Below are 22,737 nucleotides of genomic sequence, written 5' to 3' on the forward strand. Positions count from 1 at the left end.
GTATGTATATTTAAAAGTGCTTGCATAGGTCCCCCAAACTATTTTTCCAATAGTCTTAAGTTTCTTAAAAATAAAATTTTCCTCAAAGGTTTTGAGTAAGAATTACAGTACCTACAGCAAATATCCACTTCTTCTAAGTCAAAAACTAGAAGGATATTCAGAATATTGTTTTTTTTTTTTTAAAGTTTAACCAATCTTTGAAGGTATTATGCAACATTCTCAGTTTGCAAAATATGAGCAAGATCCAGGAATACTGTTCAAGCTGAAGAGTTTGGTTAGTCTCACCAAAACACTAATTGCTCCCCGCACCATAGCCAGCTGCCCTAGACATACTCTTTCTTTTGTACTCAGGCTGTTGGAACATACTTACTTTGAGTGTTTCACATTAACTATTTATTTCCACTACTGGTTCTTACCAGCACAGCACTGTGCTATTTGGAAGTAAAACACATCTAGAAATAATGTTCAGTTGTTCAACAAAGACCATGGCTTCAGCTAAACTGTAACTACAGACTATGTAAAATGTAGGATGCAATAAATACAATCAATCACAAAATCTCATGTTGCGTTATTATGGCTAGGCGAAAATTTTAACCAAATAGTATATACTTTTAAATGCCAAACCGATAAATTCCAAAGGCATTCCAAATCCCCCTAAAATCCATTTAAAATGTAAAAGATATTCATTGGGGAGATTTATGATCAACATTTTAAGAGGATGAACTAAATAAAAAATAAATTTTATATGTACCAAATACAGTCTATATCAGTTTTCTACAGCTGTCGTAACATATTACCACTAACTAGGTGTCTTAAAACAACAGAAATGTATTTGCTCACAGTTCTGGAGAAGACAGAAATCAAGGTGTTGGTAGGGCTTTGCTCCTTCTAAACGCTCTAAAGAAGAATCTTTTCTTGTCTTTTGTAGCTTCTGATGGTTGCTATTTTTGGCATTCTTTGGCTCGACGTAGTATAACTCCAGTCTCTGCCTCTTTCTTCACATGGCTGTCTTTCCTGTCTATCTCAATTTCCCTCTTCCTATAAGGACACCAATTACTGAATTAGGGCCCACCCTACTCTAGCATGGACCTCATCTTAACTTGATTACAACTGCAAAGACCTTATTTCCAAAAAATGTCACTACAGACACTGGGGATTAAGACTTCAATATATCTTTTGAGCGGAAACAATACAACTCATAACATGGTCCAAATCAATTTCCCCTAACATAGACCTAAATTAATAAATAAAATATTCATAGATTTTGTCTAAGTAGCACCCATTTCCCTTTCTTAGGTAATAGCATCTGACTGTCTTTTGAAGAATCTGCTCCTCCTTAAAGTCAAAATGGAGGGCTGATTTTAAGCCTCTTTCCAAAACCAACCAAGTACCTGTCCTTGGTTAAGAATCGCACTCCACCAGACCTCAGTGATTGGTTTAGGCAACATGACTGAAGCCTGGCCAATGAGTTCTTCCACCCACCCAATTGGTTTTGATTATTTTTATCAGTCTACCTGATGAAGAAAGAAATCAAGAGGAAAGGAAAGCTTGGAGATGGAGATAAGGAGACATTCCTGATGACAGGAGTTAAGCTTCTAAATCTAGTCATGTCAAAGACTGGCTTTAGATTTACTCTGTGAACTTCCCAGTTCATAAACTTACAAAATGACCTTTTTGACTTAATTTGAACTGGGTTTCTGAACTTGCAATAAGAAGAGTCCCAATAAAGGCAGAATACTGCAATTTGCCATATGACTGAAAACAAGGCCTCATTTTTTTTTTTTTGTTATTTTCTCAAACTTGGCAAAAAAACATGAAGAGCCAGTAGAAAAATTAAGTTTATACCATGTCCATTCCCCAGCCAGAAATCTGCTTGAAGGGTTTTAGAATCTAAAAGTTACAAATTCATATTCATGCTTGTTAAAGTATGGATCTGTGAGCTCCTGATAGCAAAATATGAACCATATAAGGAGCTCTCAGAGTTGTAAAAAACTAAGTATCAATACCTAAAAACAAAGCATTCATAAAATCTTTTCCTCCCCAGGGATATGCTGCATCACCACTATACCTAAAGCAATGATAGTCCTAGGTCAACATCATGACATGTGGCTAGAGTGGCGACAACGTCATACTGAAATCTCTTTCCATACCTAGAACATTCACAACAGTCTTGTCCTTTAGTTTGGCTATCATTGTTCATGGTTCGTTTGTGTCTACTTCAAGAAAACTATGTCACACACATAGTATGTGGACGAATGTCCCTAGAAAGAACATTGACATTTTATACTCACAATCCAGACACTCTTCCCTTCTCTACCTGTTGCCTACCTTCAACTTTTACTGATTTGTCTGTGGAAAATTTTCAGCCCTTTCCTATTCATTTTGCTGGTATTTCAGAAACCTCAAATTAATATATACACTCTGAACAAGGAGAAAAAGATTACATGTTTAAGTGAACCAAAACAAAGAAATAATGCCTTGCCTGTAAAGGTCGGGTGTCACCTGAGTCTCCATATAATTTACATGCATAGAAAACTAGTCCTTAGTATCTCTAATACAGTGATTCTCAAAGGGGCAACTCCTCCCACCCGACTTCCCTTAAAAATTCACTGTGTTAAAGCCATTAAGGGTACCACAAATTGTGTCCAAAATACCTATACTCTCTTTCTCATATCAATTTTGTTTTTACTTAAATAATGTGAGTCACTATAAATAGAATACTACCTCTTACTCAACTTCAGTCACTTGTTTAGTCTGTCATTTCAAAGTACTGTTTTCTACCTTTCCATAAATATTTACTGAGCCAATCACTTTACCGAGTACTTAAAATGCAAAGAAAAACATGATATGGTCACTGACTTCCAGGGTCTTGCAAACTAGAAGAGGTAGAATTAGAGACACAAAAGGAAGGAGGTAAACAAAAGTAGTATAATAATGCTTGTACACTAGAAAAACAGTAACCTTTATTTTGTAGTTAGAGGACTTGAGGGATTACAGAATAGGAACTGGGCAGGATATACAGAGAGAGCTGAGAATGAAGAAGGACATACAGATATCTTGGAGGGTCTTATATGCTGGTTAAAGTAACTTTATTCTATATGCCTGTGATTTTCAAGCTTCAGTGTGTACAAGAATCACTTGTTTAAAATAAAGATTCCCATGCCCCACCTAAGAAGATTTGGATTCAGCAGATCGGGGGTAGGATCCCAAATTTTCAATTTTTACAAATATCTCAGTGGTTTTGTTTAGGTAGTCAATATTTGAAACAATGCTTCAGAGGTATTTTTCTCAAGCTTTCCAAGTAGTCTTAGGAATAAGAAGAAGAATGTTGGGAAAATGGTCACTTTCAAGAGCCTTAATTTTTATTGTTCTGTAGGTGACAAGACCATCAGTTAAAAGAGAAGTAGGAGTGCACAGGGGATAAAAGTGAGCCACTGCAGTATACTGTAGGAACTGACCAAGAATACACAAAAGAATCCCCAGTATAGTAGTATGAATCCACACAACTACTTTTCTATCTAAAAAATTAAAGTAATGCCCACCTAAGTAAGGTTATTATGATTAAATTACGTATTTAATACAATAACTGAACTGAAAAATACACTAGAGGGGTTTGACAACGAACTAAATGAAGCAGAAGAAAGGATAAGTCAGCTCAAAGACAAGGGAGTAGAACTCAGAGCAGCAGAAAAAAAAAGAATGAAAGAAAGTGAAGCTAGCTTAAGGGATTTATGGCATAACATCAAACTAACATTCACATCATAGGGCTCCCAGAAGGAAAAGAGAGAAAGGGGTGAAAATCTTATTTGAACAAATAATGGCTGAAAACTTCCCTAACCTGGGAGGGGAAACAGATTCAAATCCAGGAAGCCCAGAGAATTCTAAATAAGAGGAACCTAAAGAGACTAATACCAAGACACCTTATAATTAAAATGTCAAGAGTTAAAAGGAGAGATTAAAAGCAGCACGAGAAAAACAACCTGTTACATACAAGTGAACCCCCATAAGACCATCAGCAGAAACTCTGCAGGTCAGAAGGGAGGGGCATGACATAGTCAAAGTGCTGGGGGGTGAGGAGGGTAGACGGACAAAAAACTTCCAATCAAAAATATTCTACCCACCGAAGTTATTCAGAAGTGAGAGAGGGAATTTTCTAGACAAGCAAAACCTAAAGGAGTTCATCTCCACTAAAACAGCCATACAAAAAGATGTTAAAGGGACATCTTTAAGCTAAAAAGAAAGGGTGCTAATTAGTAACAAGAAAATATATGAAAGAATAAATCTCACTGGAAAAGATGAATTTATGGAAAAGATAAATTCCACAAGGTAGTGGATTTATCACTTATAAAGCTAGTTTGAAGGTTAAAAGACAAAAGTAATAAAATAACTATGATTACAATAATTAAAAGATACACAAGATAAAAAGATGTAAAATGTGACATGAAAAACAAAATGAGGGAATAATAACGTTGACCTTTATGTACAGTGGGATCAAATTTAAGCTGTTATCAACTTAAAATAGACTGCTATACATGTAAGTTGCTATATGTAAGCCTTGTGATAACCACAAAGCAAAAACCTAGAGTAAATACACAAAAAACAAAGAGAAAGAAATACAGGCATATCACTAAAGAAAGTCATCAAACCACAAAGAAAGAATATGAAAAGAACAGAGAACTACAAAATCAGCCAGAAAACAATTACAAAATGGCAATAAGCACATACCTATCAATAGTTACTTTAGACATAAATGGACTAAATACTCGAATCAAAACAGAGTGGTTAAATGAATTTAAAACAAACAAAACAAGACCCACCTATATGCTGCCTACAAGAAACTCACTTTCATTGAAAAGGCAAACAGACTGCAAGTGAAACTATGGAAAAAGATATTCCAATGTGAATGGAAACCAAAAAAAAAACCAGAGTAACTATACTTGTATCAGAAAAAACAACTTTAAAACAAAGACTATAGGAGACAAAGAAGGGCATTACACAATGATAAAAAGATCAATCCAACAAAAAGGTATAACATTTTCAAATATTTAAGGACCTAATATAGGAGTACCTAAATATATAAAACAAATATTAATAGATCTAAAAGGAGAAAAAGACAATATAACAATAGTAGGAGACTTTAATATCCCACTGACATAATGGATATATCATCCAGACAGAAAACCAATAAGGAAATATCAGCCTTAAACAACCTATTAGACCAGATGGGCTTAACAGATACGGAATAGTCCATCCAAAAGCAACAGAATATACGTTCTTCTCAAGTTCACATGGAACACTTTCCAAGGAAGATCATATGGTTAAGCCACAAAACAACTCTTAATAAATGTAGAATAAAATCATATCAAGCATCTTTTTTGACTACAATGATATGAAACTAGAAAATACACAAATTGGAAAATTCTTGAATATGTAGAGATTAAACAACATGCTACTGAACCAATGGATCAAATAAAAAGGGAAATAAAAAAATACCTTGAGACAAATGAAACTGGAAATGTAACATATCAAAATTTATAGGACCCAGGAAAAGCAGTTCTAAAGGGGAAATGTAGTGATAAATGCCTACCTTAGGAAACGAGAAAAGTCTCAAATAAACAACTTTACACCTCAAGTAACTAGAAAAAAACTGAAACCCTAAATTAGAAGGATATGACAAAAATTAGAGCAGAAATAAATGAAATAGAGACTAAAAAGCCAATAGAAAAGATCAATGAAAAGAATTAGTTCTCTGAAAAGAAAACTGACAAACCTTTAAGTAGATCTACCTAGAAAAGAGCACTCGAATGTAATCAGAAATGAAAGCGATGTTACTGATACCATGAAAATATAATCATTTCAGATTATGAACAATTATTATATGCCAACAAATTGGACAACCTCGAAGAAACAGATAAATTCCTAGAAATATACAATCTATCAGGACTGGATAATGATAAAATAAATGATCTGAACAGACCAATTACTAGTAAGGAGACTGAATCAGTAATCAAAAACCTCCTGACAGCCCAGGACCAGATGGCTTCACTGGTAAAACTCTACTAAACATTCAAAGAATTGATACCAATCCTTCTCAAATTCTTCCAAAAATCAGAAAAGAAAGAAACTCTTCCAAGTTCATTTCATAAGGCTATCATTACCCTGCTAACAAAACCACAAGAAAAGAAAACTACAGGCCAATATCCCTGATGAACATAGATGTAAAAACCAACTCTCAACAAAATACAGCTGACCCTTGAACTACACAGGGCTTAGGGGTGCCAATCACCCATGCAGTCAAAAACCCACATGTATCTCAAATATTGATAGCCTTTTGTTGACCAGAAGCCTTACTGATAAAATAATTAATTAACATATACATAATTATATGTGTTATATAATGTATTTTACAAAAAATAGAGAAAAGAAAATGTAATTAAGAAAAACATAAGAGAAAATATGTTGAAAAAAATCTGCATGTAAGTGGACTCACACAAGTTGTTCAAGGGTCAACTGTATTAGCAAACAGAATTCAACAATACATTAAAAGGGTCATACATCATGATCACAAATGGGGTTTATTCCAGGGATGCAAAGATGGTTCAAATCAGTCAATGCGATACACAACATTAACAAAATGAAGAATAAAAATCATTATGATCATCTCAATAGATGCAGAAAAAAGCATTTGACAAAATTCAACATCCATTTATAAAAAATCTCAACAAAGCAGGTACAGAGGGGCCGTACTTCAACATAACAAAGGCCATATGTGACAAGACCACGGCTAACATCATATTTAATGGTGAAAAGCTAAAAGCTTTTCCTTCAAGATCAGGAAGAAAACAAAGATGCCTACTCTCACCAATTTTATTTAACACAGTACAATCATGTACCACTTAATGGCAGGGATGTTCTGCAAAATGCATCGTTAGGCGATTCTGTCATTGTACAAACATCACAGAACATACTTACACAAACCTAGATGGTACAGCCTACTACTACCTAGGCTATATAATATGGCCTAGTTGTTCCTAGGCTGAAAGCCTATACAGCATGCTACCATACAAAATAGGAAATTTTAAATCAAGCACAAAAGCACATGATGCAATCAAGAAAGAGGAAAACACAAAATGTATAAGGATGGTGCCAGTGTAACACAGCATACGGTTTTATAGTAAACTTTTTAAGTTGAAAGAGTACACTTTAAAATAATGACAGAAAGTATAGCATGGTAAATACATAAATCAGTAACAGTCTTTTATCAAGTATTATGTACTGTACGTAACTGTATGTGCTATACTTTTACACAACTAGCAGCAAAGTAGGTTTGTTTATACCAGCATCACCAAAAACAAGTAATGCATTTTGCTACATTATGACAACTAGGACGTCACCAGGCAACAGAAAAATTTCAGCTCCATTTTAATCTTATGGGACCACTGTCATATATGTGGTCCTTTGTTGACTAAAGCATCACTATGTAGCGCATCACTGTATTGTTAGTCCTACCCAGAGCAAGAAAAAAAAAGAGCATCCAAATTGGAAAGGAAGAAATAAAACGGTCACTCTTTGCTGATAACATATTGTAAGTAGAAAACTCTAATGATTCCACCAAAAAAAATCGTTAGAATAAATTAATTCAATAAAGTTGCAGGATACAAAATCAACATGCAATAATCTGTTGCATTTCTACACACTAATAATGAATTATCGGAAAGAGAAATTAAGAAAACAATCCTATATACAATTACATCAAAAAGAATAAAATACCTAGGATTAAATTTAATCAAGGAGACTGAAAGACCTGTATATGGAAAACTGTAAGACACTGATGGAAAAAATTGATGAAGACACAAATAAGTGGAAAGACAGTCCATGCTCATGGACTAGAAGAATATTGTTAAACTGTCCATACTTACCCAAAGCAATATACAGATTCAATGCAAACCCTATCAAAATTCCAAAGGCATTTTTCACAAAAATAGAGCAAACAATCCTAAGATTTGTATGGGACCATAAATGACCCTGAATAGCCAAAGCAATTTTGAAAAAGAGCAACAAAACTGGGGGCGCATCACACTGACTGACTTCAAACCACATTACAAAGCTATAATAATTAAAACAGTATGCTATTAGCATAAAAACAGACACATAGATGAATGGAACAGAATAAAGATCCCAGAAATACCCCTATGCATATGTGGCCAATTTATGACAAAGGAAACAAGAATATACAATGAGGAAAAGATAGTCTCTTCAATAAATGGTGGTAAGAGAATTGTAAAGCCATATATAAAAGAATGAAACTGGACCAATGTCTTACACCATAGACAAAAATTAATTCAAAATGAATTAAAGACTTAAACATTAGACCTGAATCTATAAAATTTCTGGAAGAAAACATAGATGGTCTTGACTCCGGTCTTGGTGATGATTTTTTTGGATTTGACACCAAAAGGAAAGGCAACAAAAGCAAAAATAAACAAGTGGTACTACATCAAACTACAAAGCTTCTGCACAGCAAAAAAAACCATCAAAAAAATGAAAACGCAACCTACTAAATGGGAGGAAATATTTCCAAATCATGTATCTGATAAAATACATGAAGAACTCATACATCTGAACAGCAAAAAGCAAACGATCTGATTTTAAAATGTGCAGAAGAATACACATTTTTCCAAAAAGACATATAGATGGTCAACAGGTACATGAAAAGATGCTCTACATCATTAATCATCAGAGAAATGCGAATCAAAACCACAATGAAGTATCACTTCACACCTGTTAGAATGTTTATTATCAAAAAGATAAGTAATTAGTTTGCAAGTACATGGAGAAAAGGGAACTCTTGTGCACTGTTGGTAGGAATGTAAATTTGTGCAGCCCCTATGGAAAACAGTATGGAGGTTTCCCAAAAAACTAAAAATAGGGCTGTTTCATAGTGAAAATCAAGGTAATTTTTCTCAAAATATTGTAATTAGGAGGCTCCCCAAGACCTTATCTGACAAGGAAATAGGAAATGCAGAGAGATTAAGTGATGTACTTGCTCAAAACCATACAGCCACAGTCATACTTACACCAAAACCTAGTGCTCCTGCCTCAGGGGTTTTCCCATTCCACTCCAGGTCTATGATGAAACTGTTTTGTTACCCAAGAAAAACCCAATATTTTTTACCTAAGGAAAAAAATGCAGTGTTTGTTAGTTGGCAAAAAACCAAAAACTTGAGCATTTTTTGCCACTCTATCCTATAAAATGTCATTATAAATGTAATAATGTTAACGATATATAAGTTGTCATCACCCAAACCATTATACAGAGAAGTTATAAATATATAAAAGTTCTGAATAGACCATAGTGCAATTTAAATTCCAGAGAGAACAATCATTGTTCTATATTACAAAACTATTTAAAAGAAACTACATTATTTTAGGAATATATATAAAGAATAAATTTTATAAATCAACTTCAACAAATTTTTTTCAAGCGAACTATTATTAAGCAAAGATGAAGTACTTCACCTCTTAGTCAATTCTCCTACACAGTATTTACTATTAATATGATTTCATACAAGAATAAACTAAAATTAGTTTTCTCTATATACATCCTATAGCTAGTAAAATGTGAAAATAAAATTTGTACGCAGGTCTGCCTAAATCAAAGCTATATTTTGTTGTTGTTATATGCAAGTGTTTCCAGAACGGGCCTTACAATGGGGTAAAAAGTTGGAGAACTGAAGAGAGGAATTAAACTTCTGAATACAGAGTACATTTAACAACCTATTCCATCCTATCAAGATACAATCTTTAAAGGTTCGCTGGTCAGGTTAATATTTGAAAAGCATGCAAATTCATGTCTAAAATTATTTTTGTGCATTATGTGTTTTCTCTAGAAGTTCATCAAATGTTCATGTAACCTGGTGTTTAAAAAAAAAAAAAAACAATGGAAGAACCAATTAACATCAAGAAAGGTTGCATCTCAAGTTTTTTTTTTTTAATTCATAAATAGACAAAAGCCAGAAGAGACAAAACTGTTTGCATTATATCAAATAAAGTTGTTTTATGTACTTCATTAACAATGATGCAAGTACAGCCAAAGATGTTCACTAAAAACAAATTTCATTGACTGTATTTCATTACTGAACTGTCTCATTATTTTCATTCTCTTAACTATGACCACTATTTCTACTTCTAAGGTCATTCTTATCCCCATGGGTTTCTGAAGGCATATGCTTCCCCAGACTAGAATATATACATAAATTTATTTTTAAAATTTAGTTTACTTCTTAATTTGATGTATTTCCAAACATATCAATTAATTTTACATGCACAAAAAGAGAAAAAGAAACGTAAAGAAAAGATAGAAATGTACAGAACAGGAAAGGAAGATGAATGAAAAGCTGTATCATGCAAAAGCAAGCTATTCATTCCTAAAAAAGCACTGACAGAATCCTAGACTGCATTATGCATTACTAAACTAAACATCTGAAGACCCTGAATATTGTCATCTGAAAGCAAGCATTCTTTCGACATCAAGTTTAAAGTGTGTTGCTTATTTCATAATCCAGTCAAATATAATAGCAACAATATCATTACTATCATTGCTTATAATTATTGAGTCACAGAAACCAAACACTGCCCACAGCATAATTTGACAACAGATCTTTTGTTTCTTAACAGTCTTTATTCCTAACCTTTCTAACTTTTAACTGTATATATTCATATTCCTCAATATAGCTGATTTCATCCGGATTACGTGTTAAAGAACATCTGACAAAATATAGATTGGCTGACTTAGGTACAGTAATTACTAAATATATTTTTACTTAAACATTCTGCAATTTTTAAAAATAATTTCTATTAAGTAATGTCTGAGAGGTAACATGTAAACATTTATTAATCAGCTAACGAACTTCCCACTTTTTCCAAAATAAAGTTTAAGTCCTCAGGAAAAGAAAAAAAGGCAAAAACTGGGTGATCAACATCTCTGGTTCCTTGTCCTGTTACAAGGTCTGTTTATTTACTATCAATGCAGCTATATTAGAATACTCTTCTCTATTAATTTACATTCTCTTGCTTTTAAAAGATCAAAATCTGTAAATAATTCATCTTCTTAATAGTTTAACAGTCTTGACCAAACAACTCGTTCAGGTTGGACTATCACCTATGTGGCCCACTTTAAAAAAAAAAAAAAAAATTAAGTCCGACACAGATTTAAAGCTCCTGATAACTCCTACCCAAAGTCTTTTCACTAACGTAGAAAATCTTAGTTTTTCTTCTTTATCTTTCCCCCATTTATGAATTTACTCTTGCCTTTCACCAATAAAATGAACTAATCTTTGATTTGGATATGTTATATAAAATTAAACAGAAGTTCTTTGCCTAAGGAGAGAGGGGCCAAAGGAAATGTTATTTTTAGATAAGGCTGTACATTGATAGCCATAAGCCATGAGTCTTGAAACTGTTTTCAGAGATGTATGTGGATTTCTGACTCTGTATATGCTTATTTAACATGCCACAAATCTATTCTAATAAATGCTCCACAGTGAAAAGCTATAGATAATATACATATAAAAATTGGTTGTGCAAGTCTCACATGGAAAATAGCTTTACCACTTCAATCATACTCGTTTTTCTTTTTAATATCAGTATAGTAAAATTCCAATGCTTCTCAAAAAGTTGTTGGAAATTAATCTATATTATTATTATCTTGATATATTCTTTCCGGAATAGAAACCACATCTAGATGGAGTACCCAATATAGTGTCACAAAAATATTATTGCTAAAGGTAACTGTGAGGTTTTCAATAAACAAAAGTAAAACTTTAGTATGCTGACTATGGAATGTAGGTGCTATATTAACTAAATCATTTAAAAAAGATTAAACACGCACAGAAAAATGACTAGCCTAAAGGTTTTTTCAATAACTATTCCCAAAGATTTATGGACTTCTTAATGCCCATTAAAGTATCATTTTATTGTGGTCAGATAAGCTAATCAATGTCCACTTATACAAGTTAAACTTTGTCAGCTTCCTTATTAGCTGAATGAAAATTCACATAACGTAACACACAAGTATTTACATCATTAATCATGCAATTTTAAAAAACTGCATTTTAACACAGGAACATTCATAAACATTTATGTTCTTCTCACTTTTTATTCTTAGGTAAGAGGAGTTTCCCATTTTATTTTGATAGGAATTTCTCCCTATTACCTTTGTCACAACACTTTCCTGTTTCTACTAGTGAAGCATTTTGTCTTAGACAGTGATGTTGAAATTGCCAAAACAGCATTATCATATTTAAAATTTGCCAAATCGCTCCTCCCCTTCTCAGATTTGAGACACTAGTCGGCAATTTCCCTTTCCATCACACATTTTAAAAATATTTATTGCCAGCTGCACCAAATCTAAGTCGCGGTTAGAAGGTTCTAGAAATGAGAAGGCATTTGGCTAAAATCCAAGAATTCTAAATCCTGACCTCAATCTGCTTTACACTGTTCACTCCTCCACCCCCACTTGAGGTCTCTGGGAAAGTTATGAATAGAAGAAAAGGCCAGGCACCTACACACTGTTACTATAAAGCTTTTGTTACCAACTTCAGAGTGCTCTGTGAACTAGGCTGGTCCACATAGAAAGCTCACCAAGCTCAAGGTCTAGAATCACTTGGCTATCCTGTGCTGTCTTTCCTCTTTTAAGGCTATATTCAAAACTTAGCCAATAGTGAAGAAAGGCCAGTCTAGCAACATATGAAGGAAAACTAAGCCAGTAGAAACATTCAGCTCAGAATCCTATTTTGCTCTGAATACCACTGACAAAACTAAAAAATCAAGAAGAAAAAGGAAAAACAAAATAGGACTCTAACGCTAAACAGAAGGAGGCAAGGCATTCTAGGCCGGGGAATTTAAAGAGTAATTCTGTTACCATTTATGGTAAGATTATGAGTAAAGAAACCAGAATTCTTTAATATGATATAAATCAAGTATGCAATCAGTAGTTGGAAAGAAAGAAAGGAGGCAACTTGGTGGAAACAAGTAGGAAAGTCTACAAGAAAGATGTTGCTTTAACGTTAAGATTAAAGAGGACAGGCTTTTAAATTTCAATCCCAGGCGTACCACTCTAGGTGAGTGACCATGAATGAAATCCTTATCTTTCCAAATCTGTTTCTCCACCTGTAAAATAGATATTAACATCAAAGGCTCTTGTCTGGCACATAGTAAATGCTGACTGTATGGCAGCTTTTGATAAATATTAATTTTAAAAAGACTTGTCTTCTCGTATTTAGATAATACCTCTTTATCTTTAAATTTATGAACCACTTGATGGGGATGGGAAGGAGACAGTACTATACAAGAGATTGTAGAAAAGATTCAATACTAAATATGATTTACTTCAAAATAATCCAGGGAGAATGAAACAATGGCCATTAGTTGATGTAGCTGGGTTTTCACTGTACAAACTTTTGTGTATGTTTAAAGTTTTCCTACAGATTTTTTAAAAAATTCCTTTCCCTTTAATACGGCTGGAGAAGAAAACAAGTTCTAGCATCACTTCTACGTTTCATAAATCATAAATCTAAAAGATGGAAAGAAAAGTAAGAGAAGAGGAGACTATCCAGTGGGTAGGTAAAGAAGTAAACACCTGCAAATGACCTAGAAAATATGCATACATTGACTGAGAGGAAGTGGAGTATTCAGAAAAAAAGCCAATAAATACCCTTGCATTGAGGACAATCAATAAAAAGTGGAGAGCATCAAACTGAACATAAGAATGTCTTAATATAAAAAATTCAACTCCTTCCTCTATATAAATTCTATACTTTTAAAATCTGCATAAGCTGATAATTCTAAATGTACTAGTACAGCATGAACTTACATTAGATATGAATTCTGTTGTAAAATAAAATATATTTCTTTGTGACAAATTCATTATTTTTCACATGTGTGATTTTCTTTTACCATAGAAGATATACCTTGTATATTCCCTTAAAATTAGTTTTTCTTCCCCTTTACTTTCTGAATTTAGGAGAGGGAGAACATACCTTCAACTCTCTGGAAACCTCTAAAAAAGTCAACAAATAAAAGAAACAAAATAATCATTTATTGATAATGACCATGATAAAATGATTCAGATTTTATGAAAAATAAGCTAATCATGAGACTGAATAATAGCCACAGACTATCAAATATTATCAATGGGAATTAAAATGCTAATACAATAATTTTTCCAATAATAATAATTCCCATGGGAAATAATATTGGTGTTCACATCTTCTAGCCCAAAAAGTTAAGTCTCAATGCATATCATCTTTAACAGAGGTAGAAAACTATTATGTAATTTCATATAGTAATTGAAGCAAGTTAAAAGTTTTCTTCTGGAAGAGTTCAGTTCTGTGTTTTACTTTTACCTGAGAAGTTAGGTATATGTTTCAAATACTAAAATATCATACAATTATTTCTATGGATAAGAGGGAAGTATTTATGCTAAGGGAAATCCTTTGATTGATTTAATAAGAGTTATTACTCAATGTTTCCCAACTGATCAATTGTTTTTAATACCCATCTTCACCTTCCTACATTTCTAAAGACAAAAAAAAAAAAATGTATGTGAAACTTTTCTATAAAGTATAAAATGTAAAAAAATAAGAAATAAAATAAACAGTATAAAATGTGCTATGGAGCTATGAAATGGTGACACAATTATTAGATTTTTCTGACACTTCCTGCTTTCTATATGTCAAGTTTTTGAGTTTACTTATTCTCCAGGTTAAATTGATCAAAAATCTCCTGAGACAATTTTGTTTCTAAATGATCTCCTTCAAACTTTGTAAAACTGTAATGGAGAAACTATTAATGATTTAGAAGTTTTAAGAAATATTACTTTAATTCAAATGGTAAAGTACAGATGTAATAGTATTTCATACAATTTTAAGATACAACTGAGTAGAATTTCTTTTTTCTCTTTAGTATGAAATGTCTCAAACATACTCATTTTTAGTTTCTCAACAAAATTTGAAATGTAAGTCTAAATCACTGGTTGCATCCCTATTTTTTTCCTTTTAGCTATTCTCTTTGAAACATTTTGCTCTTATAATTCAAAAATACACACTGCACAAAACTAGATTATAAGGACTTCATTATAGGCTTCCAGTCAGGATGGCAGAGTAGGTAAACACTGTGTTTGCCTCCTCTCATGACTACATCAAAACTACAACTACAGAACCATCATCATTGAGAATCGCCTGAAATCTAGCTGAACAGAAGTCTTATAACTGGGGACACACAGAAGAGGCCACTTAGAGACAACACTGTAAGCTGACTGTAATTTAAAAATTAAAAACTTATTTAAAATAAAAAAAGAAACTAAAAGTCCACTTAGGAAAAAAGAGAACTTCATTATACGGGCACGCAACAAAAACTAACTTTACACACATCACTTCCTTAGACTGCATAATAATGAATTCAGAAAACTAAGTGATAGACCAAAAGAATCCATAATTCTCTTTAATAAAAAACAAATAAACATATAGAACAAAAGGAATAAAAACAAGACAAAAATCCTTAGGTGTCAGTCATCTCTATATAGCTTTCTTAACTTGCCCCTCATAGATAATCCATTAAGTAAAGGATTCTCAGATATCCTGCCACCTACCTCATAAGATTCTCAATTTCATCCTTAAGACAACACTGAACCCAACACTATAACAGAGCAAATCTAACCAACTCAAAAATCAGAAAAACTAAGGCTAATGACAAAATTCATGTCTTTTGAAAACAGTTGATTTTAATTTAGCGTGAGAAAATAAAATCATAATTTGCCATAAATATAATCTGTCAGATAGCTGCATTTTGCGAACCAAAAAAAAAAAACAATGCAATCTTAAATTTCAAAAATACTGCTACTGTATAATTTCTCTCGCTATTCAAACTTAGACTAATCAGACAAAATGTCTATATAGAGTAAAGGTATCCTTCTCTACCCAAACCTTTATTTCCTATCCAAAACTCAAGCACAGAACAGATTGGAATAATGTGGTTTATTACATTATCTGAATACTCACTACAGAAAAAGCAGGAATTTAGAAGATTTAGATAGCAAAATATATCTGTATTGTTACGCAACTCCATCAAATAACTAACAATTTTAATAATTCATAGAAAAAGATATTTAAGGAAGTCTTTCCAGAGTAATTCTAGTTCACTCTGATCACTATTACATACACTATTTCCTCCACAAAATACAACAGGTCCTTGAATAATGCGTTTCATTCAATATCATTTCGTTTTAATGTCGATGATGTCATGGGAACTTAACTCTTGTTTATACCAATTAGTCTATGGTAAAATTGGTTTCATTATACATCGCTTCACTTAAAGTCACATAATGTAAGTGAGGACTCACAGTAAGTGAGGACTTAATATATACTGCAGTTTATCTTCTGATCTGTAATTATTCTCAAATTGAGAGTACGATGAGAAAAAATGTGTGCAAATCATATACAGATGTGGGTGTAGTATCCAGAATACACTTCAAACTCAACAATAAAAAGACAAATAACTCAGTTTAAAAATGGGCTAGGGATCTGAATAGACATTTCTCCAAAAATATACAAATAGCCAACAAGCATATGAGAAGATGCTCAACATCACTGATCATTTGGCAAATGCAAATCAAAATCATAATGAGATACCACTTCATACCTGTCCACTAGGATAGCTATAATCAAAAATAGAGACAATAACAAGTGTTAGCAAGAGTATGGAGAAAGTGACACCTCACACATTGCTGGTGAGAATGTAAAATACTGCAGCGGCTTTGGAAAAGTTTGACAGTTCTTCAAAAAGCTAAAACACAGTTATCATATAACCCAGCAATTCCACTCCTAAGGACATACCCAAGAGAAGTGAAAATGAATGTCCACACAAACGATGTTGATGTTCATAGCAAGTAGCCTTATTCATAATTGGTAAAAAGTAGAAGCAACCCAAATGTCTGTCAAATGATGAATGGATAAACAAAATGTACTATGTCCATACAATGCAATCTTATTTAGCCATTGAAAATAAAGTGCTGAAACATGCTACAACATGGATGAATCCTGAAAACATGCTAAGAAGCCAGACACCAAAGGCCACATGCTGGAGGATTACATTTATATGAAATGTCCAGAACAGGCAAATCCACAGAAAGTAGATTAGGGGTTGACCAAGGCTGGGTCATAGGAAGAATAGGAAATGACTGCTAATGGATATAAAGTTTCTTTTCCTGGAATTAGATACTGATGTTTGCACAACCTTGTATATAAATTAAAAAACACTGATTGTTTTTAAAGGGGTGAATTTTATGGTATGTAAATTATATCTCAATTTACAAAAAGAAAAAATTTTAGGGTATGGACCTGGGATACTTCCTATATACAAAAAAACAGGAAATAAAATAAGCTAATAGTTTACACTGGAATTATCCCAAGGCAATGGGCAAGTATAAGGAATAGTTTAATTTTTTTTAATACTTGCAAATAGAGCAGAAAATTTGAAGGGTAGTGATGCTAAGTTTTTAACTTGAAACTACAAAACAAACAGCTTTCTTTATTCACATCTACCCAAAATCCAAATTCCATACAGCAGATATAAAGAAACATAAAGAAAATAAGAATCAAAGACCAGTTTAGAGGCACATCAAAACAAAGCCCCATGCCCTGAGCCTTCAAGGCCAGTTTGCAAACCAGGAAAGAAAACCAATCTCATTACTCTGTATATATCTTTATTTGCCACGGAAAATACTTTGTTTCCAAATACTAAATCCAACCTCCAAGGACAAAAAATTTGCCGATACTAAGGGTATTCAAAGAACATGCCATTGATTTTAGGCAATGCCAAAAATGGGTTTTGTGCAATGGAAGAATAAGATATAATTCCAAATGAGCTTAGAAGAAACACTGTTGTGGATGACAATATTGTCCCTGTAAAGGTGACTTAAAAACAATCTGTGTTATTACAGAGTTCCACCATTGAAATAAAGGAAACATTCCTTCCCCGTGCTAAGAAGCCAAAATGTTTTGCAAACTGCAATTTGCCTAACAAAGAGACTCCACACTTTTTAACCTGCATTAAAAAATCCTACCTTTACAAACCTATCACCTATACATCCCCTACATGAATCATGGAGTGCAGTTTAAACAGACAACCCATTCTTGTTCTTTTCCATTTTTGCTCATTTGTTTTTCATGACAGGAATATCTTTTCCATATTCATCAAAATGAAGCAAAAATCTGCCAATTTCTTCATGAAGCCTTCCTTCATCATCTCAAAAGATTTCATTTCAAAACACCCCTAGAACTTGCTTGCACCATCATAAGGCATATTTTGCCTTGTATTATAACTGAATACACTATACATTCTCTAAGGACTAAAAGTTCCTGAAGATTAGGGCAGCTTTCCCAGTATCTTTGTTTGCCCACAGTGTCTAGTACAAGGGAGATGCTTAATAAAGATTTAAATGAAGTACTTACCTGCCTTTCGTTCCTAAAAACAGCACTACTAAATAAGTAACTAAATTATTAGGCAAGTACTCAGAAGTGGCAAGTCCACATAGACAGTGAATACCTAAGTCTCACTCTGTAAGAAATTTCAGGTCATCCTGTGCAGTCCCATAGGGTTAAAAAAAATAGCATGATTCAGATGCTTCCTAGAATTGCTCCAGCTACACGCACAACTGAGGAAATCAGGCCAATCCAAAATAATTCTAACTCAGAGACTCATCCTGCTATCCTTCTTCAGCCATGCTAGAGCTAATAACTTTCTGTACTTCCGGAAGAGCTTCTTGAGAATACAGCAAGGATGAGGAGAAGCCAAGCAATAAGTTATGTCACACCAGGCAGCAAAGAGAACCTCGTTCTTACTGGAATCAGGACTGATCATCTCCACCGCAATAATCAGGTGACAACCAAATATTCACCTTGCTCATAATCGCTGTCTGAACCTGCTACTAAGTCCAAGTCGACTAAAACCTAATAATGAAAATTCCAAAACCTCCACCTCTACATTCACTTCCACAATCCAGATGCATGCCCCCACCCCACCCCCAAAAAGTGAGAATTAGATTTTGAAAATGAGCATTCATTTTTAATACAAAGACTGTTATAAATTAAATATCATTTAGAAACCAAATTATCCCGAAATATTAAGATAATCAGTCAACAGAATCAAATATAAGGTTACTATTCAAAATCAATCCCATTAAAATAAAAAAGAAATTACATCTGTTAGTGACATTCGACATACATAGCTGTCCCTTGGACTATATATATGGATCATTGCCAGCCCCTTTAAATACAGCAAGTTAACACTACAACTGATTTCCTTAGAACTCCCCTCTTAAAATACAAAATTACATACAATCAAAGAGAAATGAGACCCAATTAATTTTAGCTGGGAGACTTAACTACATATTATTGCTCAGATTAAAATATTGCTGTGCACTCTGGACTCTAATCTCCTGAACTTTACTATCTCGGAAGTGGAAATTTGGAGTTAAGAATATACTTTAAGAAATCTGATCACCAGATTAATATCCTCCTTCAAAAAACGAATCTAAAACTTACCATTCAATTAAGATATTTACAGGATTTATTAGTTACTTTTAAGAAAAAAAAAAAAACCTTTTCAAGCACCAACAGCACCTAACCACTAAAACTAGAAGTGTCTGATAAAAAGGAGGCCTGAGGCAGAAGGCAAGGATTCAAAGCAAACAATTAAAATAAGATAAACAACTCATTAAAACCATTTAAACTAAAGCAACAGTAACTTAAGAAATCTACAGGATTATAGTTATCAATTGCAAAATCTTTTAAATATGAAAAAGCCCTACTAAAAATACCAATCATTAAAAAATTAAGCAAATACAAAAACTAAGAAATTCTCCAAAATAATTTCAGGTTTGATATTAACTCACAATTCTGAAAACTCGTTAATTTCATGCTTCTCAAAACCTCCTCAATGCGTTATAAAGCTCTTTTACATGACGGTTACAGATAATACAGAATTCAAAAAGTGCTTAAGCAGACATAACATTTCAGCAAATATATGATAGGGTTGAAAGAATAAACCCAGCAGAGGCAGAGCAAATGATGACAACCTAAAGGCTGATTCCTGGAGGGCAGAGCTGGGCTTGGATTGGCAGGAGGGAAATTTTAAAATACACTCACAAGACAAATTATACCAAAAAACTGATTCATGCCTTTATTATTTACACAAGCATGTTTTAAAATGTACTTTCAACCTTTGGACAACCAGTGATATCAGATACCTTAAAGCATTATTGCTTATATTAATTTTGTTACAGTTTTAAATCCTTCACAAAATTCACATACATTTTCATAATGAAACACTACAGAAATGGAAGGCTTATATCCTCAAAGTAAAGGTTACCTTATTTTTGACTTGTTTAAAGTTTCAGTTTTGCTTTATAATCTATTATAGAAAACATCCCCTTGTGGGACATTGTAAAGGGCATACCCTCCTGTCAAGCCAGAAAGCTCAAACACAAAGACACTGAACGAACCAAGTGCTGTAATTCTTCCAAACTGAGCCTCTCCAACACCCCCTCCACCCTTCCCCCCCAACAGATATGTCTATTAAATCAGTGTCTGTTCTCCCCCTCGCACAACAAAGAGAACTTCTCACCGCATGAAATTGCCGCTGAATGGACACCAGAAAGCAGGATTTGCATAATTCCTCCAACGAAACCCTGTCGGGAAGGAGGGGAAGAGGGGCCCAAGAGAACGGATACAATCTCCTAGATTCTGCTGGGGAAGATCTGGTTCCTAAGAACATTCCCCACGAGTGGGGAGGGGGGTGGAATTCTGGGCCTCCCGGAGGACTGGGCGTGGGGGACGGAGGACGACGAGAGAGCATTTCCCCACACATTAGCAGCACCGAAGCAAAGATGGGGAAATGACAATACTGAGGACAGGAGAGTCAGACACAAGGATGAACTGAAGCTAGGGGGCGGCGGGCGGAGCGGAGACACCACACGGGCCACTTACTTTTTGGAGGGGGGTTAAATATATGAGCTAAGCCCTTATGGTCCCGCCGGCCGCCGCACAGAGGGAAACGGGACCTTGGGAGAGAAAAACAGACAAAACACATAGTGTGAGAGGCGCAGCTCCGCCGCCCGGCCCCTCCCGGGGAGCCCCCGTTCACATTCCCTTCTGCCCGCAGGGAAAAAGCCACCCGGGGCGGCCCAAGGTCCCCGAGGCGGGGGTGAAGGGGGAGGTCGAGGCTCTCGGCTAGGCGGCGGCTCCGGCAAATCCCCCGGGAGGGGACAAGAGCGACTTGGCTTCTCATCGGACCCGGTCCCACCTCCCTTCCTCCCCGCCGCGCACACACCGAACACAAATACACACACACCGACCCGAGCGTCGAGGATTAACTCCCCGGCCGCCGCCGCCACCGCCGCCCGCAGAGGAAGTGCAGCCGCTGCCCCCCGCGGCCATGACACCCCACTTGGCTCGGTCAGGCGGACCCGGGGCCTGTGACAGCTCCGGCTCCCTCCGCCCCCATCTCCACCTCACGCCTCGCACACGCCCGAGCGCCCGCCTGCCTGCCGCGCGTGCACGCGGGACCGGGGGCGCGCGCCGCTGCGCGTGGGGGAAGGGTGACGCGGGAGGGGTAGGCGCCGGCGAGAGCGGAGAACGGCGCTGAGCCGAGACCCAGCACGACCCCCGGACCCGCGCTAGGCTCTGCAGGACCCGCGGCGGCGTCCCGAGTCGAGTGGCAGCGCCGCGGGGCGAGTCTCCACAATAAGCCGGCGGCGGCGCCCGGCGCCAGGAGGGGAGGGAAAGGGGGAGGGGAGGGACCCGCGCTCCCGCCCGAGCCCGCCCCGGGAGGGTGCGCAGAGGGGAGGGGCCGGCGCGCGCGCTCAGGCCCGAGCCCGGGAGAGCCCGCCCGGAGGTCGCGCGCGCCCGCACTCCGGGGGGTGGGGGAGGGGGACGCCCGAGCCAAAGAGGGCGGGCGGGCCGGAGCAGCGATTGCCTCTCTCCCGGCTCCCTCCCACGTCCGGGGTGGCTGGGGGCGGGGCGGCCCAAGGGCTGGAGGCGGCAGGGAAAGGGTCTCACCTACACAGTGAATGAGCTTGTGGCGCCACGAGTCTAGTTCTTGCCGAAAACCGCGTCTCTCAACGGAGCATTGCTGCCGCCTACACACCCTCGCCATCTTCTGCCGCCCGCCCGGCCCTGCCTCCACCGCGGCCCCGCGCACGCCCAGCCGCGTCGCCCGGGGCCGCGCACGCACCCGCGGTCTGGGCGTCGCGCCTCCCGTCGGGGGTGGCGCGGGGGCAGGGCCGGCATCACCTCGCGGTGGCCCCGGGGGCGAACTGGGCGCGCATCTACGGCGCACACAGCGGCGCGCGCCCGGCGGCGCTGCGGTCCCCGCGGTCTTTGGCAGCGGGTACCGCCTCCTCTGCCGCCCGGGAAGGCGACTTCCCACGGCCGGAGCTCACCTTCGACCGTGCGCCGTGGCCGCACTGCCCTCCAAGGCCACGGCTGCCCCTTCCTTTCCCTTCCTGGGGCTTTTGTTTTTTAGACCAGCCCTAGTTATCACTTTTAACCTGCCTATCGCCCGGCACTAACTGTTGCAAGTTCCGTGATAACTGCTTCTCTGAACTTCTCGGTCGAAACTGCTCCTCCCAGGAGCCCGTTTAAGAAGCAGAATTAAGAATAAATGCCCGGATGCCGTGGA

General features: G+C 36.4%; 1 protein-coding gene across 9 annotated transcripts in view; it reads right to left on the reverse strand.

The window, feature by feature from the left end:
- Window positions 1-22,259, reverse strand: part of LCOR (ligand dependent nuclear receptor corepressor) — a 118,607-nt gene extending 96,348 nt beyond the window's left edge. For 3 of the 9 annotated variants that reach the window (XM_039871640.1, XM_039871639.1, XM_039871642.1), the window contains exons 1-2: window positions 22,116-22,244; window positions 21,045-21,118 (exon numbers count right to left, since the gene is read on the reverse strand). Coding sequence is in view for 6 of the 9 variants with exons in the window: in XM_039871634.1 (XP_039727568.1) it covers window positions 21,045-21,118; window positions 21,409-21,494 (160 nt within the window). In the remaining 3 variants the exon portion in view is untranslated. Of the gene's footprint in view, window positions 1-20,682; window positions 20,747-21,044; window positions 21,119-21,408; window positions 21,827-22,115 lie in introns of those variants that run through there. The other 6 variants (XM_039871637.1, XM_039871636.1, XM_039871638.1 and 3 more) reach the window with 6 other exon arrangements.
- Between the last annotated feature and the right edge of the window lie 478 nt (window positions 22,260-22,737).

The sequence above is a fragment of the Pteropus medius genome, unplaced genomic scaffold, assembly GCF_902729225.1.
Source record: "Pteropus medius unplaced genomic scaffold, Ma_sr-lr_union100, whole genome shotgun sequence".
NCBI lineage: Eukaryota > Metazoa > Chordata > Mammalia > Chiroptera > Pteropodidae > Pteropus > Pteropus medius.